The 27,621-nt window shown below is 42.4% G+C and overlaps 1 protein-coding gene across 2 annotated transcripts; it reads right to left on the minus strand.

Annotated features, from left to right (window-relative positions):
* Positions 1–270: 270 nt before the first annotated feature.
* On the minus strand, positions 271–20,950 carry st8sia4 (ST8 alpha-N-acetyl-neuraminide alpha-2,8-sialyltransferase 4). Of its 2 annotated transcripts, none has more exons than XM_071351380.1 (5): positions 20,709–20,950; positions 15,163–15,294; positions 10,538–10,795; positions 8,536–8,829; positions 271–4,766 (listed from the first exon to the last, which is right to left on the minus strand). In XM_071351380.1, exons 1-5 carry the CDS (start codon positions 20,819–20,821, stop codon positions 4,487–4,489), a joined length of 1,077 nt encoding a protein of 358 aa, XP_071207481.1. In that variant the 5' UTR covers positions 20,822–20,950; the 3' UTR covers positions 271–4,486. The 2 variants fall into 2 exon arrangements, with proteins under 2 accessions (XP_071207481.1, XP_071207482.1); XM_071351381.1 differs by lacking the exon at positions 20,709–20,950 and adding an exon at positions 20,432–20,702.
* Positions 20,951–27,621: the final 6,671 nt, after the last annotated feature.

Raw genomic sequence — 27,621 nt, forward strand, 5'->3', positions numbered from 1 at the left:
CTATTATGGCCTTGTGATTTGGACAATCATGTCACTTGACCTGGATTTTAACCTTTATTTAAAGCTTTTTCATCAAACTGTCCTCTTTTCTTTTTATGTCAGGTGGTCTAGCACCATCCTCAGTCAATTGCTTTCATTCTTGGTGTAATTCTAATTTCTTGAAAAGGATTAAAATAAAGTTTAAAATCTAGGTCATGTGACATGATAAGCCAAAACACAGGGCCCTAGATTGATGTTTAAACATCCATGAATAATTACCCTATCAAATGATTACTTCAATTTACAAGTTTATTAACTTTTCTAAAACGCATTTTCACAAACATAGAAAACTGACATAAAAAAGAAGCTGTAAAACAAATGGTATCAAATTTTACCAAAAAGGATGAAAATCTACCACGACATTCAGCACCTGATCGGATTGACTCAAACTACAGGTGTTACATATTAAACATCAAACAAGAATTGTATAAATTACAGATTTAGGAACAGTCAAAAACAGACACATGGTGTAACAAAGCAAACGAGGCGTAACAATTTCAGTCATTTCAAAGGCTTGTGGCAGTATTGAAGAAAGTTATTCAACCTTATGTCTCGTTATAATGGTTAGCCTACCATAAATTAATTAACATTCATTGTTTTCCTTATTCAATGTTACCATGTATGTACATTTTCACATTCTATCTAGGTCATTGTCATTGACAATGGTTCATTTACAAATGACCTGCCATATACCCAATTACATCAGTATTATTCATTACAAAGCAAAGGTTTTGGACATTTTACATAATTTATGCTATATACCAGAAGTTGGTGTCTTACAGTGGAGGCTGGTGGAAGGAGAAGTTAGGAGGATGGGCTCCAGTCTCCACTGGTGTCCAGGGCCTGTATTCATAAATCAGCTCAGAGTAGGAGTGCTAATCTAGGATCAGTTTTTCCTTTTAGATCAGAATAACATTACATGGACAGAGAGGACATGGTCCCAGACTAGCACTACTTCTCTGGGAAGATTTATGAAAACGGTCCCAGACTTTCATATATAGGCCCCTAGATACATACAATCTTTTAGCTGTAAGCAACTGGACTTTCTTAATACTGAGAGTAAAAAATTAAAATAAAAAAAAATTAAATTGGTATGTAAAGAAAATGTAATTAAGAATTCCTTGAGCATACAATGGCTCTTCAAGGCAGATCTTTTTGAACATTCGTTAGCAGTTGCATGACATCATCCATATTGTGAGATAAATGCATTACATTCAAGCCTATTAAAGAAACTGGGAAAGGACAGTTGTCTTGACATTATGTAAATACAGGAAGTTGAAGTTACTACGGGATAGCATGAGCATGCAGCAGTTGAAATATATCAAATATCTAAGAGGTACTTCTGTGTGAGATATGAAAGAGATTCACCAGTGAAACAGACTGATGTTGAATCCTGTTACTAAGAACAATCCTGTTACTAAGAACAATCACAGAAAGATCTGATTGCTAATGAATAATTCATAGGCTTACATAAAATTCCATACCTCCACATCTTTCCTGTCAGCTTTTTTCTTATACATTTTAAGACTTGCAGTGGCTACATAGGCCAATTGATTCCAATGGTATTAGGCTGTGTTTACATTCAGCTCTGTTTAAAGGGGAATGGTAACGTTTAATTAACTGGATCAGATGAATCAGTTAGTGGGTATTTATACTCCCCCGGGGGTCCTTTGTAGAGGCTCTGCAACCGCTTTGTAATCTCACAACGCACCACACCGCAAGGTGCAATACTTTGCTTAAGTGATAATGCCCGAGAAGCCAGTGTTTGGAGGATATATTGGCACGGGTGCTGTTACGCCCGAGACTTCTTCAATATATCCTCCAAACACAGGTTTCGAGGGCATTATCACTTTTATACAATGGGTTACCAACATATTCAAATAATGATTTAACATACTTTCATTAAAAACATTATTTTGATTAATTTATTCATACTATTTCATCCTTTCACAAGATATAGTCCCGACACAAATCTAGGGGTTGCTACCCAAGCCGGCTGGTTGTTCGTTCTATCGGTTGCTAGAGACGCGACCCAGTCGTTCAGTCTTTTTGTTCTCTATCTATGGACAATCGTTCTAAATGCTCCATTGCCATACTGGCTGGTAATGTTCTTATCCCTTGCTTGCTAGCTAGCCAACTACGGCTAACTTACAGTCACGTCAAAAGGTGCAGCCAGAATAACAACAAAGTAGCTTCATTTGCATTTGTTTACGCTGTTTTCTAGTGACATTTATTTGGATACATCCATTACAATGAGCAAATGAGGCGTGATTTCACCTGGCATAGAAAATGTGCTCCCTCGTCAGGACACTGTTGTTCAGAGGAGCTAGCCAACAACACAGCTAACACAGTCACTTCAAACTGAAGCTGGAAAGACTGCAAACTAGCTGCACTTCCTTTCGTTTGACCTTTTTTCAATTTACATTTCTTTGTATATGTCCATGAAAATTATGCCAGCTGATTCATATCGACTGGCTGAGAAACGCTGCCTGTCTGTCTTGTACCGACTCCCAACACGTTCATTACTTTCGGACAGCTGGAGATCGAATTTGAATACTGAAACAATGTTGCAAATGTCGGAGAGACAGACAGCGAGGTTTATACAAATCGCCTTTGTTGAAAACTAAATGTTAGTCTAAAAGAAATGTGAGACAATGTCTAGATGCTTTTTATAGTGGAGATCAAGTTTATAAATTGCCTGGCTGGGCTGATGAGACAGTGGATTGCGCAGTCAGATGGAACAGAGTAAATAGGCATTTTAACGTCATAGATTTAGCCGGTGATAATTTGTGGAAAATACACCAACTGGAATGCGGTTTCAATCAATCAGCATTCAGGATTAGACCCACCAGTTGTATAAAGTCCAATAATGCATACAAATGAATAACAATTATCTAAAAAGGCCTAACTTGAGGTACGTTTCCATTCCCCTTTAACATGCAAGTTTACAAAAGGTGTGTTCAGATAACATGAGATGAATCACTTAGAAACAGCATACATATTTAAAATGTATAAATTAATCTGACATCTAGACAAATATAAAAATAATTTTGCCCTGAGGCTTCTAATTCCTAGAAAGTTCAGCTGTGAAGAACATAACCTTGTTTTGTAGTGAGGGCAAATAAATTGGCATGGGATCTTTGGAATCAACTTCTCTGGGCACATTCTTTTTTTTAAATATCCCAAAATCTAATTTACTGAGCATAACCTGTATTCTCTGCTTTTTCCTACTGACAAAACACGCCATAACGAAGAAAACGGTTGAAACCAGCGGTGGCCCAGCGAACATGCCCACATTGGCATGATGTGGGCAAAAATATTGGCCCCATGTTGGCTGCCCACATTGGGCCGATACACCTTTGCTGGCTCCCAAGGCATTGGCCCAGTGTGGCCCAGTACGGGCAGCCCATATCTGGTGAAGGCAACCCTCACTTTGCCTGAAATAAGCCTTCCCTTTGGATCAGCTGCCCATTATGAGCTCATGGTATTGGTCTTATGCCAATTTATCAGTTTATTCTATTATTTAAATGTTAATTTATTTATCTATTATTTATTTATTACAATTCAACTCAATGCATACATTTGATCATTTTCAAGCCTTAAAAAGGTATTTAGAGAACTTGTTACATTACATCAGAAACACAAGTTTCTCATGACACTCATTAAAGTTTTTATTTTAAAACTTCATCATTGGCAGTGTCCAAGATCAGGTGGACTGGTATGGGCTGCGTTGGGCTGGTGTGGGAAAGCCCTGCGTTGGGCTGGCCTGTGTTGGGCTGATGTGGGCTTGGTATGGGCTGATGTGGGCTTGATGTGGGGTAGCCTGTATTGGGCTGGTGTAAGGTAGCTTGTTTTGGGCGGATGTGGAATTGATGTGGACTAGCCTGTGTTGGACTTGTTGTGGGCTAGCCCATTTCGGGCAGATGTGGGCTTGCCCACCGAATACCCACATGGGGCCAATGGGGTTAATGTTTGCTGGGGGCCGTCCTATTGCCTCTGACCAGAATATCCCCTTGGACTGTCATTTTCTGTTCATTTCCTGACGATTCCGCATGTTGAATCGCCACCATTGGTCGACACCCAGTAGGTAATCTCTAATACACCGCATCCACCACTGCTTTTAGCAGATGGTCTTTGTGCTTTGTCTACTAGACAACTACTGTAATGACCAATGTAGAAATCCATGGTATTGTAATCAATCTGGTCGTCTCTGATGCTCCATCCAAAGGATTGATTTCCTGATTTCTCAGCCATGATGCTTACAATGCCAAACCTGACATTTAGATAGACTAATCATTTTTCAATTACATTCTTTGTTTTGTACCTTTACATTGTTAGTTTAAAAAAAGGCACGCTCACTTTTACTTACTACTTTTGCAATTATTCATAATCAACTCAGCAGTCTTACAGCCTTGTGTGCTTTCTAGCAACGCAAACAAAGAGCACTTTAAGATTCACACTTCGAAGTCGTCAACTTCAGAGCTCCTTTGCTGTGCAGCATTTTCAGCGTTTTGAACTCAAGTGGCATCCTGTGAGGGCCTGCGTTGGAGAAGTATCGATACTTGAGCATGTCGTAGTAATGGTACTTCACAATTTTTCCATTTGCGTCCCGCGGAAAGGGCCAGAATCCATACAAGTGAATCTCGTCGCAGAAGCGCGTGGCCAAAGTGTACATCAACAATCCGGTGCTGGGCCGTTTGATATTGATCTTGTTTGTCAGCCAGTACCTGGAAAACAAGAACAAATTGTTTTACTAAGCCTCGCTCAGACTTACAGTAAACATGATTCCATCACTGATACAGATGGCTACAAACATGTCACTGCTATTATCTCTAGTAATCCACAATACAACAGCAGAGTGCCAGGTACGTATTCCCCAAAACACTCAAAATGGCCCCAATTCTCTGTAGTAGCCTAAATAATGCTGGCGGCAATGTTGTTTTGTGATAGAATAACAGCTCAGACTACTAATTGAATGGAATGACAGCTCCTCCGTACTCAAGTTATATTCACGCCGAAGGCTTATGGGCTGCATCCTCGGAGGCTTCAACACATCAATGGATACGAAACAGAAAAGGGAAATTTTTGGAGAGAGACTCCCAACGACTGATGAATTAAAGAACAACCGACAGTTTTCAATTCCCAAGACAGATGTGTGTGTCGAGGAGAATGATAATTTGGATTGGATGAAAAAAATTGCACGTTCTCATGCTGGGGAAACAAATCCAAGTCCTTATTACTATAGACCAAATAAACCGACTTACCTAGATTATTATTTGCCTCTGCATTTGATATTTTTACAATAACACAATGCACTGTCCAGTTAACTGAATATTGAGCCTGAAGTGTACAGGATTTGCAGTGGGTCAGTGCCCAGTAAACATGTACACGTCTGACTCAGCTGACATATGTAATGTGGAGAGCGTTTGCACATTGGAAAGACATCCCAGAGATATTAGAATAGATTTTAGAACGTAGACATTTGAAATACATCGTCAATACGCTTGCCAATGTTTAAAAGATGTCAAAACAACATTTTCCTGATGTATCCTGTACAGGTCGTACCTACGTTGAGGTTTGTGTGCTATCTGAGTGGCTAACACTTGATCCCACCCAAATTATCACAGATAATGGTAATTATAAAGGCCAGTGCCGTCCTAAACGTATATAGTTGTTTTACTTTAAGCCACAATCTGTTATTTTCAGTCAACGACTGTCTGCTATAGACTTGTTTTGCTATAAAGCCGGGAGATGGGACTTGAGAAATGTAACCACTCTCCATTTCATGGATACAAGGACTGACAGTCCATGAGGTCAACATGATAGTTTAAACCACATTTTGAAGCTATACACATTATTTGTTTACATAGACAATTGAGAAAAATTACCTTATTGTTTTGTGTCATGATAGACACAATTGAACTATAAAAAGCTATAAGTAATATTCTTCTTGAATCACTCAGTGTATATACACATAGTATATATATCATTAATTTAAACAATCAAAAATGGCTGTACCTATCACAGGTTGGGCCTTCAAATGAAGACTACTTAGATAGGTCTGTCCCATGGACCTGTTAGCCATGTCCCTCCTTCAACCAAACTATATTTAGCAGCGAGGCAGGGCAGCAGAAAGGCAGAACAGAAAGAACACAGTGCTTGGCTGCTATGGCAACTCACAAGGACATCGAATGTGCCCATAAAATCAGACAGTCACAACCCGTGCCCCTGGGGGAACTCTGCACGGCTAACGATCAACCCACAAAACAATTAACTAATCAACCAGTCAATTGGACAATTAATATATTGCTGTGAATTTGTCCCGGGGGGGAAATGACAACCGTCACAATGACCCTCTCTTTAACTCCTACGGAGAAGCTCGAGCTCATAAACCGTATGTTCGTGATAATAACAACGTTTCAAAATAAGGTCTCACACACGTTCTCCTTTCAAAGACGTTTTTCCATAATAAGGTCTCACACGCTTTCTCCTTTCTAAGACGTTTTTCCATAATAAGATCTCACACACTTTCTCCTTTCAAAGACGTTTTTCTCATCACTTCTTTCACAGCCTCTATCCTTTCCTCCACGGCTCGCAGAGTTCTAAATTGGAATTGAATTGAAGCCAATCATATTTGACATTGTCTTATACCTAGCAATCTATCTGCGTATGAAGACATGAGCACAGATGAAAATGTAGCCTGCTGAGAAGGCATGTGGAATGGCATGCTGATTGTGGTGTGGGGAGATGTGATCGGCGGGTTGTCCGGTTACTTTACCATGCTGCGTGAAGTAGCGCACACTAACACGACGCACCGCAGGTAGCTAGCTCCATGCCCCCTTTAGAGGTCACCGCAGGTAGCTCCTCCTAGCTCTACACCCCCTTTGATGCTGGATGTCAGCATTTGTGGGCAGTTGCTATGTAGTCACAAAAGTAGTGCACTATATAGGGAATAAGGTGCCATTTAGGACGTAGCCTCCCTTTCTGGGCAGTACGGCCAGATTCATGGGGTTTAGACACCAGATTCATGGGGTTTAGACACCAGATTCATGGGGTTTAGACACCAGATTCATGGGGATGTGGACATTCAGATTCATGGGGATTTGGACATTCAGATTCAAGGGGATTTGGACATTCAGATTAATGGGGATGTGGACAACAGATTCATGGGGATTTGGACACCAGATTCATGGGGATTTGGACACCAGATTAATGGGGATTTGGACACCAGATTCATGGGGATTTGTACACCAGATTCATGGGGATTTGGACACCAGATTCATGGGGATTTGGACACCAGAGTCATGGGGATTTGGACACCAGAGTCATGGGGATTTGGACACCAGATTCATGGGGATTTGGACACCAGATTCATGGGGATTTGGACACCAGATTCATGGGGATTTGGACACCAGATTCATGGGGATTTGGACACCAGATTCATGGGGATTTGGACACCAGATTCATGGGGATTTGGACACCAGAGTCATGGGGATTTGGACACCAGATTCATGGGGATTTGGACACCAGATTCATGGGGTTTGGACACCAGATTCATGGGGTTTGGACACCAGATTCATGGGGTTTGGACACCAGATTGAAATTCATTGATATTTCCCTTTGGAAAAATGTGGGTTCCAATGAGATAAAAACAAACAGAGAATGACATCACTGGTCTATCTCTAGGTGTAAAAATAATGTAAATGGTTTAGAGAGGCAGTACTTCAGTCTAGTCTGGTCTACAATCTGTTTGTGCCGTCTTGCCAACTGTCACGACAACATGTGACAGTGACCATAGGTGTTTTTGTAATACAGCACAAACAGACCTGGGATCAGGCAACAATTTAAAATGGTTCTCTCCCAACATAATTTGCAATTAATGACACACATGACGCATTAGACCTCCAGACCTCAGATCTCAGACCTCTAGGGTTCTTCCCATATAGTCCCTTATTCCCTACATAGTGCACTACTTTAGACCAGGGCTGGTCCCCTATTCCTTACATAGTGCACTAGTTTTGACCAGGGAATAGGGTGTGCATGGCTTACTTTATACTGAGCTGTAAGATGCAACCAATTGTATAATAGGCAAGCATTTAATGGCCCACAACTCTTTATAAACAGCTACCTGACTGTGTGTGTGTGTGTGTGTGTGTGTGTGTGTGTGTGTGTGTGTGTGTGTGTGTGTGTGTGTGTGTGTGTGTGTGTGTGTGTGTGTGTGTGTGTGTGTGTGTGTGTGAACATACTGTAATGTATACCGTATGTGAGAATGTGTGTCAATGTGTGCATGCATATACACTACCGGTCAAAAGTTTTAGAAAACCTAAAAGTTTTTGGGTTACGACATGATTCCATGTGTGTTATTTCATAGTTGATGTCTTCACTATTATCCTACAATGTAGAAAATAGTAAAAATAAAGAAAAACCCTGGAATGAGAAGGTGTTCTAAAACTTTTGACCGGTAGTGTAGTACACGTGTGGCAAATCTAAACTCACCCTCTCACCACGTGGATGAGTCTCAGTGACGGGTAGGCCGTCCTCACCCTCAGTTTCCTCTTGACGATTAGCTCGTTGACGCTCTCTACGTGCCTCTCTCCTCCCTTCACCATGAAGGCCGGGATCCACAGAACGCTGTCGTTGAGCCCCCGCAGGCGCTCGACGAACCTCTCCGTGTCCGTGGCGTTCTTCAGGCCGCCATACACCCTCTGGATGACAGAGGGGTTCATGGTGGTGAAGTCGGACCGCAGCCCCACGTCCTCGGCGAACTCGGACAGCGGCGGCAGGTTACAGCTAAATCAACAACGAGTCATTTGAGAAAGGGTACAACCTCGAACAGCGTTGCTCTTTCACAATACCAATAATCTTAAAGAGGGGGAGAATAAATGTTTTTCTTTGTAAGGGCGGTCAAACTTCAGAGTCTTCACTCCTGGGTCCTGGAGAAGCTAAGTGTTAATGCTAGGTTTTGTCCCAGCCCTGCACTTACACGCTAACCTTAGATTAGTTATATCAGGTGTGTTAGTGCTGGGCTGAAACAAAACCTTGTGTACACCCTGTAGCTTTCCAGGACCAGGAATGAAGAGCAATGTTCTAGAGAGGCTAGGATTGTACATACAACACCACTCAATTACTCTGCAGACAATAGCTTTGGGCCCTGGTCAAAAGTAGTGCACTACCATTACTGCCCTACCAAGCAAAAAGACAGTAACTGCTCAGAATGTGGAACTGAGAAAAAAATGCTTTTATTTACCTTGGATTCACAGTATGCAGTTACTGCTAACATGACCCCCATTTTCTCCAAAACACAACAGAGGCAGGATACTTGTCCACATGATTAAGCATGTATTTAATATAGCAAAAATGACATTAACTCATTTTAGCAGTTTCTGCCTTTTTGCTTGGTAGGGCACTGTCAAGGATAGGGCTCCATTTGGGATGACATCATTATGTCTGAACTGGGCTGATGGCACAATGGAAATATTGGTGGAAGGTATTTCCTTCTTCTTTACTGTGCTTTTCTCCCACAACAGGTTGTGGTATCGCATCATGAGTCAGGCTATTCAGAAGTAGCATCTTTGATCCACACTAACAGTATGTGCTTCTGGCTTTGTCTATTTAATATTCACAACAGCCATTTATGAATCATAACAATCTTCTTATCGATGTCATGTCACGCAATATGACATATGAACCTAACTGTTATAAATACTCAGGTAATTTAAATTCGTATCACCTAGTCATTTTTTATGTAAGTATCACTAAGCTGGAGGCAAACCCAAACACTAGACAAGAGAAGAGTGATGCTATTTTTCTGATTTAATTTAATGTGGCCCACATGGGCACATAAACCCAAGAACCCCTCATTAAATGCAGACGGGGGAATAAATTGACCAAGCTTCTGGCTAAGAGCCAGTCTCCTTAAGTGATTCAATATGTGACTTCTATCCATCAGATAATGACAGCTAATATTGTCATTACCTTGAGTGTTTTCTATGAACATATCTACGTTCTGGAGGTGTTAACCACAGGCTAATGACAGCGGAGGGAAACTGTATTATGGCTTTTTTGCCCGGGCAAAAAGATCCAACCTTCTCTCATAGGCGGCAGGGTATCCTATTGTTTAGAGCGTTGGGCTAGTAACCGAAAGGTTGCAAGTTCAAATCTCCGAGCTGACAAGGTACAAATCTGTCGTTCTGCTCCTGAATGAGGCAGTTAACCCACTCGTTCCTAGGCTGTCATTGAAAATAAGAATTTGTTCTTAACTGACTTGCCTAGTTAAATAAAGGTAAAATAAAAATAAATAAATAAAATAAGAGTGTCAGAGAATGTCTATGCGTTAAGAAGTCCTAGACCAGACATGGTAGCCTTAAAGGGATCCTATCTTATGATTCAAAATGCATCACCAGTTTGTGGAGCTTGAAACTTCAACGCTGACATACAGAATATGAACAGAAAAAAGTGTTTGAGTGAACTATCCTTTTAGAAAAGGCAGCAGCAGTACCGTATGACAAAGTCATGGCTGTCGATTTCCTTGCCACATCCGCTGTTGAGAAGCACACCGGAATTGCCCACCACCGCGCACGTTCTGAAGCGCTTGTTTTTGAGTGGAGAGACGTCCGGTAGCAGGCTGTGAAGCGTGTGGGAGACGTTGAGCGTCCGGCGTCTGTCGAGGACGTAGTGGATAGTGTCGCCTGGTTTGAAACTGCTCTTCACAACCGAAACGTCCCTCTCAGCATCCAGGAAACGCAGGACATCCTTCCTGTATGTTAGTCAGAAGAGAAGTGTACTGTAGTGATGTAAATCAACTCTTAATTCCTGCCTGATTTCCCAGAGACAGATTAAGAGAAGTACCAGACTGAAAAGCATTCACAATGGAGAACCTCCATTAAAAGGGCTTTTTAGTCCAGAACCAGGATTATTCTGTGTCTCGGAAACCGGCCTAATGGGTTTCTCCATTGAAAGAGCTTTTGGGTCGAGGTTTGGGCTTACGATACCCTTATCCCATAGACCTACTGTATGATAGACATGTCCCATAGCCCCTCTGTATGATAGACTTGTCCCATAGCCCTTCTGTATGATAGACATGTCCCATAGGCCCACTGTATAATAGACTTGTCCCATAGGCCCACTGTATGATAGACTTGTCCCATAGGCCCACTGTATAATAGACTTGTCCCATAGGCCCACTGTATAATAGACTTGTCCCATAGCCCCTCTGTATGATAGACTTGTCCCATAGCCCCACTGTATGATAGACTTGTCCCATAGCCCCTCTGTATGATAGACTTGTCCCATAGGCCTACTGTATGATAGATGTGTCCAATATTCCTACTGTATGATAGACTTGTCCAAGAAGGCCTACTGTATGATAGACTTGTCCCATAGGTATACTGTATGATAGACTTGTCCCATAGGCCTACTGTATGACAGACTTGTCCCATAGGCCTACTGTATGATAGACTTGTCCCATAGGCCTACTGTATGACAGACTTGTCCCATAGGCCTACTGTATGATAGACTTGTCCCATAGGCCTACTGTATGATAGACTTGTCCCATAGGCCTACTGTATGACAGACTTGTCCCATAGGCCTACTGTATGACAGACTTGTCCCATAGGCCTACTGTATGACAGACTTGTCCCATAGGCCTACTGTATGACAGACTTGTCCCATAGGCCTACTGTATGACAGACTTGTCCCATAGGCCTACTGTATGACAGACTTGTCCCATAGGCCTACTGTATGATAAACTTGTCCCATTGGCCTACTGTATGATATACTTGTCCCATAGGCCTACTGTATGATAGACTTGTCCCATAGGCCTACTGTATGACAGACTTGTCCCATAGGCCTACTGTATGATAGACGTGTCCAAGAAGGCCTACTGTATGACAGACTTGTCCCATAGGCCTACTGTATGATAGACTTGTCCCATAGGCCTACTGTATGACAGACTTGTCCCATAGGCCTACTGTATGACAGACTTGTCCCATAGGCCTACTGTATGACAGACTTGTCCCATAGGCCTACTGTATGACAGACTTGTCCCATAGGCCTACTGTATGATAGACTTGTCCCATAGGCCTACTGTATGATAGACTTGTCCCATAGGCCTACTGTATGACAGACTTGTCCCATAGGCCTACTGTATGACAGACTTGTCCCATAGGCCTACTGTATGATAGACTTGTCCCATAGGCCTACTGTATGACAGACTTGTCCCATAGGCCTACTGTATGACAGACTTGTCCCATAGGCCTACTGTATGACAGACTTGTCCCATAGGCCTACTGTATGACAGACTTGTCCCATAGGCCTACTGTATGACAGACTTGTCCCATAGGCCTACTGTATGATAGACTTGTCCCATAGGCCTACTGTATGATAGACTTGTCCCATAGGCCTACTGTATGATAGACTTGTCCCATTGGCCTACTGTATGATAGACTTGTCCCATAGGCCTACTGTATGATAGACTTGTCCCATAGGCCTACTGTATGATAGACGTGTCCAAGAAGGCCTACTGTATGACAGACTTGTCCCATAGGCCTACTGTATGACAGACTTGTCCCATAGGCCTACTGTATGACAGACTTGTCCCATAGGCCTACTGTATGATAGACTTGTCCCATTGGCCTACTGTATGATAGACTTGTCCCATAGGCCTACTGTATGATAGACTTGTCCCATAGGCCTACTGTATGACAGACTTGTCCCATAGGCCTACTGTATGATAGACGTGTCCAAGAAGGCCTACTGTATGACAGACTTGTCCCATAGGTCTACTGTATGATAGACTTGTCCCATAGGCCTACTGTATGACAGACTTGTCCCATAGGCCTACTGTATGACAGACTTGTCCCATAGGCCTACTGTATGATAGACTTGTCCCATAGGCCTACTGTATGATAGACTTGTCCCATAGGCCTACTGTATGACAGACTTGTCCCATAGGCCTACTGTATGACAGACTTGCCCCATAGGCCTACTGTATGACAGACTTGTCCCATAGGCCTACTGTATGACAGACTTGTCCCATAGGCCTACTGTATGACAGACTTGTCCCATAGGCCTACTGTATGGTAGACGTGTCCAAGAAGGCCTACTGTATGTGGTGCTCTTCTACATGACATGGCAATGATAGAAGAGTTGGCTTCAGCACCTGATAAGGGTTTAGACAGTGTTTGCAACCTCTCCAAAGTTCCATTGTCTGTTGACAGTGATTGATTCAGTTCTTTTGATGTTGTGGGATGACAGCTACACACCTCTGTTCTATATTTGATGAAAATATGTCACAGTTCTCTGGTTGTTAATGATGAAATCTTAATGGGGGGGTGGGGGGGGGGTGCTCTGTTTTGATTCATTACAGGCCTCCTGTTGTGACAGATGTAAGCATGTTTCCGACATGACAGCGACAAACAGTATGGTGTCTCAAAAACGTCTAAAGCTAAGCAAGATGATGAAGAAAGAAATAAACCATAGTATATCAAACACCCTAAAATGCTGGTGCAATGTGTTCCAGTCAACCTGCTGCAAAGTTTGAAACATTAGGTGGGTCAGAAAAAAACAAAACAAGAAGATAAATGAGCAAAAATGGCCTACATTTTTCACAGCGAGTCAAATAGCAATATCTTGATTGGCTTTGTAATTACAATATGCTGCATGGGGGGAAAAAAGAAGCACGGAAATAAGTCCCAGAACAAAGGCTCGGCTAAATGGGCAAAAAGCCTCTTATGTCATACAGTAATGAGAGTTTTGCCGTTTTCTGTCTCTTTTTTTGCTGTCTCAGAGGGCTCTGTGTTCTATTGCAGTCCGACGTCGACGATTCCCTAGACACGGAGACAGAGGGGCAGGCTGCTATTCTTAGGCATGGAAGGCACATTTGCCCAATAAAAAGAAAAGTTGTCTCACCGCAAATTAAGCGCGTACGCAGTGGCGGAGCTTGAAATTAGCTGGTGGGTGGGCTTGTAGCTAACTTCCTTAAATTATAGACATTTTGCAATAGGGCAAAGTTTCAGTTTCATAGCTAATCTCATGCTATTCTACACATTTTGCCATGAGGCTGAGAGAAAATTAAAGCTAAAATAACGGTGTGTTGGCTGTGATAAAGGCACTGGATTATGAGCTGTCTTGTTTGCTAAATGAACAAATTAAGTAAACTGTAGCATGATGCATATAGCCATAGAAACACAGTGACAGATGCCTCAATGCAGTCATATTCATAGCTTATTAGTGGTGTGGCTTTCAGTTAGTTATTTTTGTCAACACATCCCGTGAGAGTGAATGTCATCCCAGTTCACCTTTTATGTTATATTTCATCAAATCTGACTAACCCAGTGCACTTGTTTGCTATAAATTCTATCTGACGGTGTTTGCATGTTTAGGTAAAAAGACAACAACAAAAAAATCCTGTTTGGAACACTGACAAGTAAAACAAATCTGATTGTGTGGACTTGGCTCCCCACTGGGTGGGCCTAGTCAGACACGACTGACCCCAGTCGGTGGCTAAAAAGGAAGACAACCTCTGCAATGACAAACTCTCCAAAGTTACTGTATAATACAACAGTGTTGTAAGAGTATAACAACTATATCATGTATAGAAATAGCACACAGACTTGTTCAGAAGTAGGACATAAGTAATATAGACTTATTGACAAGAGTGTTTGTAATGAAAAGGAACGACCTTCGGGTATAGATTCTTATGCCATTAAATGCAGTCAAATTAGATCTACGAATGTGTTGACACTGTGGTTGAACTGTGTCACCAAAGCAATGAGCTTGAGTTAATGTTGACCCTGACAATGATTCATCCTCCTCATAGTCTCCAGTGGTTTCCTACCGTATCCTTGCATCCCAAATGGCACTCTATTCCCTATACAGTGCACTACTTTTGACCAGGGGCTTATAGGGCTCTGGTTAAAAAAAAGTAGTGCACTATGTAGGGAATAGGGTGCCATTTTGGACGCAACCCATATCGCTGGGTGCTGTTGTACAATGGTGGTGGATGAGGTTAGTAATCCTCAGACAATGTGTGCTCTTTGGCCTGGTGGTGTAGAGAAGACCTCCATTGTGTCAATTCAAGCCTCTTCTAATCCAATATCAATAACTGGACAAGTGGTGACTCACCTTATCATGAGAACTAGTGACGAATTGACCCGCCATCCTTCGACCGAGTGCTGGAAAAAGGAAGGCACACCACTCCTGCTGCTTTTCTCCGAACTATTGACCATAAGTCTTGAAGTGCCGAGTTCACTGTCGCTGAAATGAAAAAAATTATAGAAAAAAAACAACTTTATTGTCCAATGTCCCCACACATGAACGAGTACTTGATCCTTGACACACACACACACACACACACACACGCACACACGCACACGCGTCCAGGTTCTTTGTTTTAATGTGATATGATTTCTCATTGAGGTGATTGCACCGGTAATTACATTGGAATGAATGGCAGAAAAAGGTACTAGAGAGATAGTGGACTAGAAAAGAGGGCTTGATTTGTACAGCAGTACACCCTGAGTTCCATGCGCATCCAGTCTTTTGTCCTTAATATGAAAGCTCTTTTGTTTTCTGTGAGAGACACCTTGAACCCACTGCCAATTTGCCATTGTTTTTCATCCATCACACTGTACAGTCTCTCATAAAGGTCTATTGTCCTTGCTTGGGCTACACCTACTCTTGGCAAGGACAGTTGATTTTGGGAAGGTTATTTTTGTAACTTCCTTTATATTTAGAGACGTGCTCTACACAGGAAGTCATGACAGCTCTCAGAGTCTTCCAAAAACAAGTGTACTAATATCTTTAACACGTATGTCTGTGTGATTAGGGTGAAGCACCATTCACAAGAATACTTGTACTTTTCTGAAAGAGCTACTGCCAGTCCATTCCCCTACCCTAACATGTCTATGCATGGTTACCCCAGTGAACAAAGCCTCGAGCCCCAGACATTCTCAAATTTTATATGACTCACAGCATCTGACTCACAGCATCTGCCAGGGTTGCCTGGGATCAATGAGGCACGGTTGTGTGTGAACTTATGATCTTCAACAGATATAAGTGGACACAATGGAAAATACCCTACTGTTGGGACTTAGTTGTTCACACGCATAACGACCACTGAAGTTACTTCCTATTTGTTGTTGCAACCCGATTAAACTAATTGTTTGGCTTAAAACAAAAACAGCTTGGATATTCAAATGTGTAACCTTTCAAGCTAGCTGCAGTGGTGGTTCAAGAGACAATAATCTATAGTTTTTCTAAATCCTTGTAATACTAATTACATTTTGAACAGTCTTAACTCTCATGAACGGATATGACAACATCAGTTGATAGATGGGTTGTTGTTTTCGTCTGACACTTCCTGCTTAGATTGGAGAAAAAGGGAACCGCAGGTCTCTTGCGTAGGCTCACAGTCTACTGCTCAGTGGCGGGCGCACACACACACACACACACACACACACACACACACACACACACACACACACACACACACACACACACACACACACACACACACACACACACACACACACACACACACACACACAAACACACACACAGACGACACACACACACACACACACACACACCGAGAGACAGAGACAACCTTCCTGTCTTCAGTCCAGTCGTATAAAAACTGAAACAAAGCACATCCTTTCTTTGATAGTATCATCCTACTGACTGGTGATTGTGTGCCGTTCTGGCTCGGACAAGACGGCTTACTTAGCTACTGACTGGTGATTGTAACCTAATTATTACAATCATTTAAACCTCACTTCTTTTTTATAAAGCTTAAATGAACCCTTTAGCGTTAACTTTAACTGAGTGGGAATAAATGGGAAGCTCTCCAATTGAGGCTTGTTCATACAAGAAATCACATATTTTCAGTTCCCGGTAAAGATGTAAATACCCTTTTTTTTGCGTCCTCAGAGCGCAGACCAGCTGGCTAGAGTGTTTACGGACATATTCAATCTCTCCCTATCCCAGTTTGCTGTCCCCACTTGCTTCAAGATGTCCACCATTGTTCCTGTACCAAAGAAAGCGAAGGTAATTGAACTAAATGACTAGAACTCACTTCTGTCATCATGAAGTGCTTTGAGAGGCTAGTTAAGGACCATATCACCTCCACCTTACCTGATATCCTAGACCAACTACAATGCACATATCGCCCCAACAGATCCACGGAAGACGCAATCGCCATTGCACTGCACACTGACCTATCCCACAAGGACAAGAGAAATACCTATGTAATAATGCTGTTCATTGACTATAGCTCACCCTTCAACACCATAGTGCCATCAAAGCTCATCACTAATCTCGTGGCCCTGGGTCTGAGCCCCGCCCTGTGGAACTGGGTCCTGGACTTCCTGATGGGCCGACCCCAAGCGGTGAAGGTAGGCAACAACACCTCTGCCACGCTGATCCTCAACACGGGGGGCATCACAGAGGTGCGTGCTTAGCCCCCTCCTGTACTCCCTGTTCACCCGTGGCTAAACACGTCTCCAACTCATTCATCAAGTTTGCTGAAGACACAACAGTGGTAGGCCTGATTACTAACAATAACAAGACAGCCTACAGGGAGGTGAAAGCCCTGGCGGAGTGGTGCCAGGAAAATAACCTCTCCATCAACGTCAACAAAACGAAGGAGCTGATCGTGGACTACAGGAGACTGCAGAGAGAGCACACCCCCATTCACATCGACGTGGCTGCAGTGGAGACTGCTGCCCTATGTACATAGAGTCACTGAATACTGGTCACTTTAATAATGTTTACATACTGTTTTATCCACTTTATATGTACAGTATATACTGTTTTCTAGTCAAGGTTCATCCTATATAACTACTGCTGGACACACATTTTCTATTCATATATTCTCCATACACACCATATATATACAGTATATTCTCCATACATACATACATACATACATATATACACACACACACAACTGTTCAAAAGTTAGTATGTATACCACCGTTCAAAAGTTTGGGGTCATTTAGAAATGTCCTTGTTTTTGAAAGAAAAGCAATTTTTTTGTCCATTAAAATAACATCAAATTGATCAGAAATACAGTGTAGACATTGTTAATGTTGTAAATGACTATTGTAGCTGGAAACAGCAGATTTTTTATGGAATATCTACATAGCCGTAGAGGCCCATTATCAGCAACCATCACTCCTGTGTTCTAATGGCACGTTGTGTTAGCTAATCCAAGTTACTCCCTTCACAGAACAGCACAAACTGTCTCTAACCAGAATAGAAAGAGGAGTGGGAGGCCCCAGTGCACAACTGAGCAAGTGGACAAGTACATTAGAGTGTCTAGTTTGAGAAACAGACGCCTCACAAGTCCTCAACTGGCAGCTGGCAGCTTCATTAAATAGTACCCGCAAAACACCAGTCTCAACGTCAACAGTGAAGAGGCGACTCCGGGATTCTGGCCTTCTAGGCATTTCTCAGAACAAGAATAGACTGACGAGTTCCAGAAGAAAGTTCTTTGTTTCTGGCCATTTTGAGCCTGTAATCAAACCCACAAATGCTGATGCTCCAGATACTCAACTAGTCTAAAGAAGGCCAGTTTTATTGCTTCTTTAATCAGGACAACAGTTTTCAGCTGTGCTAACATAATTGCAAAAGGGTTTTCTATTTGATCAATTAGCCTTTTAAAATGCTAAACTTGGATTAGCTAACACAATGTGCCATTGGAACACAGGAGTGATGGTTGCTGATAATGGGCCTCTGTACGCCTATGTAGATATTCCATTCAAAACAAAATCTGCCATTTCCAGCTACAATAGTCATTTACAACATTAACAATGTCTACACTGTATTTCTGATCAATTTTATGTTATTTTAAATGGACACATTTTTTTTGCTTTTCTTTAAAAAAATAAGACATTTATAAGTGACCCCAAACTTTTGAAAGGTAGTGTACATACACACACACATACCATTATATGCTGTACTTTATATATGTTCTGGACTCTGACATCTTTCTTTTTGGGAATATGGGCCTATTGTTTTGTATTGCCAGGTATTATTACTGCACTGTTGGAGCTAGAAACACAAGAATTTCGCTGCACTTGCGATAACATCTGCAAATCTGTGTACGCAACCAATAAACTTTGATTTGATACAGGTAACTGACAAAATAAAGGAAACATCAACCTAAAGTGTCTAAATAGGGCATGGGCCACCAGAACAGCTTCAATGCTCCTTGGCAGAGATTCTATAAGTGTCTGGAACTCTATCAACCATCATTTGGTGTTTTGATGGCGGTGGAAAAATCTGGGAATTTGGTGTAATTACAGACCGCAATTCGGTTTTTCTTGTTGTGGGTGTTCCCTGATATCAGGAAACGCCCATTGATACCTGCCATTGGTCAGTTCTGGTGTTATGAGACTGATGGTTTCTCAACACTGATGAGTTGTTGACATAGCAGGTTAGGATAACTAACGTGGCAGGTTAGGATGATTAACTTGGCTGGATAGGAGGCTGAGGTTAAGGTTAGCAAAAGGGTTATGCTTAGCTACAATGCTACAGTTGTCAAGAACTCTTGTCCCGACGCAAAAGAAACGGCCAAGGACCAATGGCAAGCATCAATGGCGTGTAACTTGAAATCAAGTAACGCCTACAGTATATCAGAAAACACCCCTAATTGCGATCCGCAATTACACCCTTCTCATCTCAGGCACAACCACCGACTGTTTCCTTGTTGAGATTCAAAGGGGACATGCGGATTCACGCCTCGTCGCCCTCTTAGAGGAACAGCAATGACGAAACAGTCAGTGGTTGTATTTGATGAATGTTTTATTAAAAAGTATGGATTTCAGCAAACAAAGAAAGGCACGCAACAACAAAGGACAAACCTAGGTACACAATAAGAGTTTAAGAATGTATATTTTTGAAGTATCAACGCATAGTGACTGGAAAGAGTCAGAGGTTCATTTGAAAAATAAATAAACTCTAGTCTGCGCACAACTCAGTGGAGGAGTTGAGGTACATGGCCACCTTCACCTGTACTCAGACTCCCAAATATGGTATCCTTAAACTAGTGATTGAGTCTTGAGGGTTCACACACACACACACACAATGTTGTAACGCATAAGATTTGATTGATTTTGTTTGCATTCCAGTATTTTGAACAAAGTGAAATCCTATCAACTAAAAAACTATATTTCTCTGTATAATGAGATTTTGTCCCAATGTGTGTGACTGAGGCTCTGAAGGAGGCAGTCCGTCAGCATGCCTCATCGACTCTGTAGCATTCAGAGAGAAATGTGTAAAATCTCTGAAGAATCCACTCACATGCCACAGTGAATATGATACCAGCCAATTAAATAACTACAAAATACTGAATATCAGCACTAATGTGTCGTTTTGACATTGTGCTCACCGGTTCAGTTCAAACAAAGGAGAATTAAGCGTCCATCCCGATACAATTGCTATGGGCTGGACAATGGCAGAGGTGTCCAATTGCAGGACACTGGCACATATCTACCAATATACATCTAAACAAAGTCCTAAAAACGAAAATGTATCACGAGGATGCATTCATTGACCAAGTCTCAAAGTAGAAAACCTCTGCAGCGCGCCTTATGGTAATACCTGCGTTCCCAAGCGTGTTCCAGCTATTCTATTGGCCATATCGATGGCAAAAGAACGTATCATACCCAGTGACTTGAGCTTCCTGATGTTCTTCACTTCTAGTTATTTCTTTCGTCTTGTAGAAGATCACCAGGATGCTTATTGTGCAAATAGTCCAGCGTTTCCGTGAGAGACGCATCTCGCAGAGTGAGTGACAGAATCCTTAGCGATAGATTCCCCCTTAAAATCCTTTATTGGTTAGATTTGTCCCCCTTCCGAAGCGCTTGTCTCCTTCTGCTGCGCGCATTACCATGACTTACAGCAACTACACCATATCCATCGTATGAAGTCCATCTTTGTGATGGAAAGGCAACGTAGCCAATCATTTCACTCCGTTTTGCCCATACAAATATTCGTGGTTCTCTAAACCAATGGTTATAGGGAAGGGCGTGAACTTTCACTTTGAAGTTACGTTAGAGATCTATAGCACAGTGAGCTTGGCCAGACGTAACATTTAACAGATAGAAAGACCGGTAGACGCTGAGTAGGCGGAGGAGCTCTGGCCGCCTTGCTGCCTATCGCAAAGACCAGGTCTGCAGCGCATGTGCCCCCATTTTCTGTTCAAACATGGTAACAGTTTACCTTTATCCTGCGGGTATGAAACATTAGGATGCAGTTATAACTCCTTATATTTACATTTTAGCTGACGTTCTTATCCAGAGCAATTTACAGGAGGGTTAAGTGCCTTGCTCAAGTGCACATCGACAGATTTTTCACCTAGTCGACTTGGGGATTCAAACCAGCAACCTTTCGGTTATTGGCCCAATGCTCTTAACCGCTAAGCTACCTACCGTCTTCATGAGCATGCATGACCACTTAAAATGTCTTATTTTCAGGTCTAAAACAGTCCCTGATTAGAGGGGAACAATGAAAAAACACAGTGGAACTGGCTTCAAGATTCAGAGTTGAGTTTGAGGGCCCTATGGCCTAGTACTGGCACAGAATACCACCGACATGTAGGCTACACCACTTGGGAGGAAGTCTTATCATGATCACATGGAGGGTTAAGAAAAATGAACGACCAATCAGATGTTGAACTGTCAGAATATAACTCTGGATCTCTTGAAGGACACACTAGGTAGTCAGAAATGACTCTGAACATCAACTAGTAGGTTCAGAGAAAGGCCTGGATGGAAGACAACCCTGCTGATGAGAAGTGAGACAAGAATGATGCAAGTGAGAAGATGAGAATAAAATAAGGGTGAGTAACCAAGAGAGTGATAAGCTATTCATTAGAGACAAATAGAGAGTGATAAGCTTATTCTATTCATTAGAGACAAATAGAGAGTGATACGCTTATTCTATTCATTCTTGACAAATAGAGAGTGATAAGCTTATTCTATTCATTCTTGACAAATAGAGAGTGATAAGCTTATTCTATTCATTCTTGACAAATAGAGAGTGATAAGCTTATTCTATTCATTAGAGACAAATAGAGAGTGATAAGCTTATTCTATTCATTCTTGACAAATAGAGAGTGATAAGCTTATTCTATTCATTCTTGACAAATAGAGAGTGATAAGCTTATTCTATTCATTAGAGACAAATAGAGAGTGATAAGGTTATTCTATTCATTAGAGACAAATAGAGAGTGATAAGCTTATTCTATTCATTAGAAACAAATAGAGAGTGATATACAATGGGCTTGAAATCTGAGGGGTTCCGATACTACACCAGAAGGTATCCCTGAGCCAAGAAAAACTGAAAAAGTAATCAAATAAAACAAAAAGGGGTGTAAGGTCTTTCATGGTGAAAGCCCATGATACAACTGGAACAGTTCTAAGAATAATTGAAGGAAAAATGTCAACATTTCCGAAGAATGAAAATACATGATAAAATATTCGTTATATATAATTGGGTCGGCGATCGTCGCGATCAAACTCTCAAGTGTCATTCAAAATGATATTCTGTGAAATCTATGGATAGGGGATATGGCTGAGATCACCCTCTCAGTATCATACCCCGGTAGTATAGTTACTGTAATACAATATTTTGTTAGCTCTATAGCCCTTCAAAATTATGCCTGTTAAACTATATTGAGCTCCCGAGTGGCACAGCGCTCTAAGGCACTGCATCTCAGTGCTAGAGGTGTCACTACAGACCCCGGTTCGATTCCAGGCTGCATCACAACCGGCCGTGCTTGGGAGTCCCATAGGGCAGTGCACAATTGGCCCAGCGTCGTCCGGGTTACGGTTTGGCCAGGCTAGGCCGTCATTGTAAATAAGAATTTGTTCTTAACTGACTTGGATAGTTAAATAAAATAAAAGTATATATATTAATGATTGACATGTGATGAAATTTGAAGAGAGCCAAGAGCGAGTTGAACTGACATTCCCTTTATTTGAAATATTTTGGTAAAAATACTTGTTGGAAAGTGAAACATAGAAACTATATAATATACAAAACCCCACTCCGATCTGCTCCCTTATTCTCAGAGCGTCTTGGAGTAGCAGTGCTGATCTGCGATCAGTATTGCCTTTAGATCATGATCAATAAGATTACATGGGAAAAGGGAAAGGTGGACAGCTAGTCAGTTGTCCTACTGAATGTATTTAACTGAAATGTGTCTTCCTCCATTTAACCCCTCTGAATCAGAGAGGTGCAGGGTGCTGCCTTAATCAACATCCACGTCTTCGGCGCCTCTGGGAACAGTGGGTTAACTGCCTTGCTATGGGGCAGAATGACAGATTTTTACCTTGACATCAGAGATCTGATCCTGGATCAATACTTCTCGAGACACTTTATGAACACTGGCCCAGGTGTAGCCTTGTGGCATGGAATGGAAAGAATATATACTTAATTCATTTTGGGATTTCACATCCTTTCCCACTATTAATTGCCACGGGAAAGAAAATAAACACAAGATGCTCTCGTGAACAAAGAAGAAAAGGTCACACTTTTCACAAGAGACTGTTTACTCCTTACTCATACCAGGGACAGAAAGAGTTGAAGCTCCCTAAGTCTTTTAATTGTTTCCATGGACCTAATGTGATTGCTGATTTTCCCTCTAACTGAGCTCTTTACTAATTAGAGGTGCAGATTAAAATTCTCATCAAACTGATTAAAAATTGATTGGGTAAAATAGAACATGTCCATTGTCTCTCTATGATGAGTTAGGCAACATCAGCTTTTCAATGAATCTAAATGAATCTAAATTAGTCACACTAATTATTTTTCAGGTCAACACAAAAAAGTGGCAGATGATAAATATGTGGCCGAGAAGACCGTTCCTCATTTATATCATTAGCATTCACATTCCAACAACATTTTTATTTCAAAGACTTCAGACAATATATGAGATTCAAGTGAATATTAACCAAACAGAGAAACCAAACGTGTCTGCTTGGTATGCACAGCAGCTGTAAAAAATAAATAAAAATAGACAAAAAAAGAGCAACACTGCTTCCTGACAGTAGACAAAGTGTGAAGAAGAAAAAGTGTCCGGACTCCAGACCTGGGTTCAAATACTATTTGAAATCATTTCAAATACTTTAGCTGAGCTTGATTGAGCCTGCCTGTTGCGATGGAACCAATAGAAAAATCCCAAACTGCAAATCCCGCCCACCAAGCACTCTAGGCATGCTAAAGCAAACGCTCAAAGTATTTTAAAGATTTCAAATCGTTTTTGAAACCAAGACTGCCGGACTCGAGCCAAAATGGCGTAGGCGAGGCAAATCACCAAATTGCGTAGGCAGGAAATATTAGGGAGCAGAGGAGCCAGATGTGATCCAAGACATAGATCATAGATAAAAGGTTGCAGCGGAAGGCGACAGAGGAAACATTTGAGATTGAGGAGAGCCAGGGGGATCAGATTAGAAAAGGAAATGGCTATAAGGTTGTAGATGTCATGCAGCTCCAAGCAACAGCAAAAAAAGATGTTCAGCTTTTTTAGGCCCTGGGCGAAAAACAGAATATGGGAGAAGAGATGTACACATCGGGAGGTTAAGGACGGGAGGTTAAGGAAAGCTCCTGAAGATTGATTTTGAAAGCTTTAACAATGAATGGAGAGAAAGAGGAGATGGAGTTAAAGCAGGAGAGAGAGAATTAAATTGCTTACAGACCCGGGTGGGCTGTTAAATTAAATTAAGGAGATGATGGACAGAACAAGTTAGGGAGAGGGGACTGATGGATAGCAGAGAGAGAGAGAGAGAGACAGAGAAAGCGAGAGAGAGAGAGAACAGAGAAAGGTAGAAAAATAAATACCTAATAATAGTCGACTGGTTCCACTCTGACATTCAGGAAGATGACTGCAAGAGGTGTGTAATTGAACAAACACGGATAGTTGAGAATTAAGTACTGGCGCGTTACGCACCGAAGTAATTCACACTTGGTGAAAGGCTGTTCAGTCCCAGGAGTACATGAGATACGTTTTTAGAATAGAATGTCATCGTTGAGAACTCTTTCTCTTACCCTCAGCCAGTTCCACATGTTTTATGTGTTTCAGAGCTGACACCTGAATCAGCTCATCAAGAACTTGATGATTAGTTGACCAATTGAATCAGTGAATCAGTGAACCAGTGAATCAAGTATGCTTGTATTGGAATACATCAAGTAAGTAGAACTGGAGCTGGCTGGGGATACTAGAGGAGAGATTTGAGAAACACTAGGTTAATACAACCTACATGGAGAGTGGTCTTCAGTGCACTTGTCAAGCTTTCAGCAGGAGCAAATTGAGTCATGAGAGACATAAGGCAAATGTAGAGCAGACTGTAGTCTTTTTAGAAAAAGCAATAGCAGACCTGTGTGTGGTGCATGTAGGAAGCACTTTAGAGAAGGTGTTCAGATTACAGTAAATCCAGCACCGTTCAGGGAGCCTTTTAAAGGAATCGCCGTCTCGCCCAAGCCTCCTAATATGAAACCTGAGACTGCATAAGGCTGTCTGGAACATCATGCATCACAGCACGTGGTCAAGGGAAGCAGCTGTTGGTGTTGTGCTATCGGAAGGGAAGCATTTGTTGTGGTGTGCTTTCGGGAAGGGAAGCAGCTGGAAGGGACGCAGCTGTTGCGGTGTGCTATTGGAAGGGAAGCAGCTGGAAGGGAAGCAGCTGTTGCGGTGTGCTATTGGAAGGGAAGCAGCTGGAAGGGAAGCAGCTGTTGCGGTGTGCTATTGGAAGGGAAGCAGCTGGAAGGGAAGCAGCTGTTGTGGTGTGCTATTGGAAGGGAAGCAGCTGGAAGGGAAGCAGCTGTTGTGTGCTATCGGGAAGGGAAGCAGCTGGAAGGGAAGCAGCTGTTGTGGTGTGCTATCGGGAAGGGAAGCAGCTGGAAGGGAAGCAGCTGTTGTGGTGTGCTATCGGGAAGGGAAGCAGCTGGAAGGGAAGCAGCTGTTGTGGTGTGCTATTGGAAGGGAAGCAGCTTTTGTGGTGTGCTATTGGAATGGAAGCAGGTACAGGGAGAACATATAATAAATAACGGACATGAAACAGGACAGGAACAGCATCTGGACAGGGGACAAAGTAACGACATCAATACAGACACAGGGAACAAACAGAGGAAACAGACAGATAAAGGGGAGGCAATCAAATAATGCTGGAGTTTAGGTGGGTCTAATGAGGTGCAGGTGCGCATAACGAAGGGGATAGGTGTGCGTAATGATAGGCAGTCTGGCGCCCTCGAGCGCAGGAGAGGGAGAGCGGGAGCAGGCGTGACAGCAGGTTTTGTTGGTGTGCTATCAGAAGGGAAGCCGCTGTTGCGGTGTGCTGTCGGAAGGGAAGCAGCTGTTGCAGTGTGCTATCAGAAGGGAAGCAGGTGTTGTTGGTGTGGTATCGGAAGGGAAGCAGCTGTTGCAGTGTGCTATCGGAAGGGAAGCAGGTGTTGTTGGTGTGCTATCGGAAGGGAAGCAGGTGTTGCAGTGTGCTATTGGAAGGGAAGCAGGTGTTGTTGGTGTGGTATCGGAAGGGAAGCCGCTGTTGTTGGTGTGCCATCGGAAAGGAAGCCGCTGTTGCGGTGTGCTATCGGAAGGGAAGCAGCTGTTGCGGTGTGCTGTCGGAAGGGAAGCAGGTGTTGTTGGTGTGCTGTCGGAAGGGAGGCCGCTGTTGCTGTGTGCTGTTGTAAGGGAAGCAACTACAAGTGATAAACACATCAATCTGTTTTGCGGGTTCAGAGTCCACCGAACTGTTAATAGCGATAGGTTGTGAAATTTGGAAAAGGAAACAGAATTTGCATTGAGGTCGATCCCTAATTTTGTTTCCATGCTGTTGTATTACTGGGTTGCTACATTCATCAGAACAAATGTGCAAGAAATGTGTTGGGTCTTGTTGTTGTCCAGCGGGCTTTCTTAGTGAAAACCTGTAGGGAAGCGGGCCCAGATGAAATCCCAGGCAGACTAATAAAAGAGTTTGCATATGAACTGAGCAGGCCACTGACTTACATTCTTAACTTATCTCTACAAGAGGGCATCGTTCCTGACGAATTAAAATAACTTATAGTGGTCCCCTTAACAAGAAATTAAGCCACCCGCTGGGGAAATATGGCCTATCTCACTAACTGAGCAAAGTAGCTTAGAACTTGATTACTGGATGGGCTCTGACTGATATCCTACCACAGATTAACACCCAACGGTAGGGATGTCTACTAGGCCGATCAACAACACATTGTCTGGCAGATCTAGGTAACTAACGAGCTCTTCAAGTCGCGGGATAAGAATGGTTCCATCTGCTCCCTGGGGACCACTGACTTGAGTAAAGCCTTTGACTGTGTCTGTCACAACCTTGCCCTCATCAGGATGTTAGACCTTGGGCTTTGACCATCGCTCGCCAGATGGATAGGCAACTTCCTCTCTAATAGACCCCAGGTGGTGAGGAATCATGCTGTGTCAGTTTACACTGTGGCCTAACTCAAGGAACTCTGTTTGGTCTGCTGATCTATCATGGTGTGCTGTCTGACAGTGTCAGTATACTGTATCTTGTGGCATACCTCAAGGAACTCTGCTTGGTCCGCTAA

Source organism: Salvelinus alpinus, chromosome 18, assembly GCF_045679555.1.
Source record: "Salvelinus alpinus chromosome 18, SLU_Salpinus.1, whole genome shotgun sequence".
Classification (NCBI taxonomy): Eukaryota; Metazoa; Chordata; class Actinopteri; order Salmoniformes; family Salmonidae; genus Salvelinus; species Salvelinus alpinus.

Coding starts and splice junctions, on each gene's coding strand:
- st8sia4 (XM_071351380.1), bottom strand. CDS start 20,821: ATGCGTCTCTCACGGAAACGCTGGACTATTTGCACAATAAGCATCCTG. Junction 15,295..20,708: donor CAGGAAGCTCAAGTCACTGG/GTATGATACGTT, acceptor TTTTCATTTCAG/CGACAGTGAACTCGGCACTT. Junction 4,767..8,535: donor CTCATCCACGTGGTGAGAGG/GTGAGTTTAGAT, acceptor CTTGTTTTCCAG/GTACTGGCTGACAAACAAGA.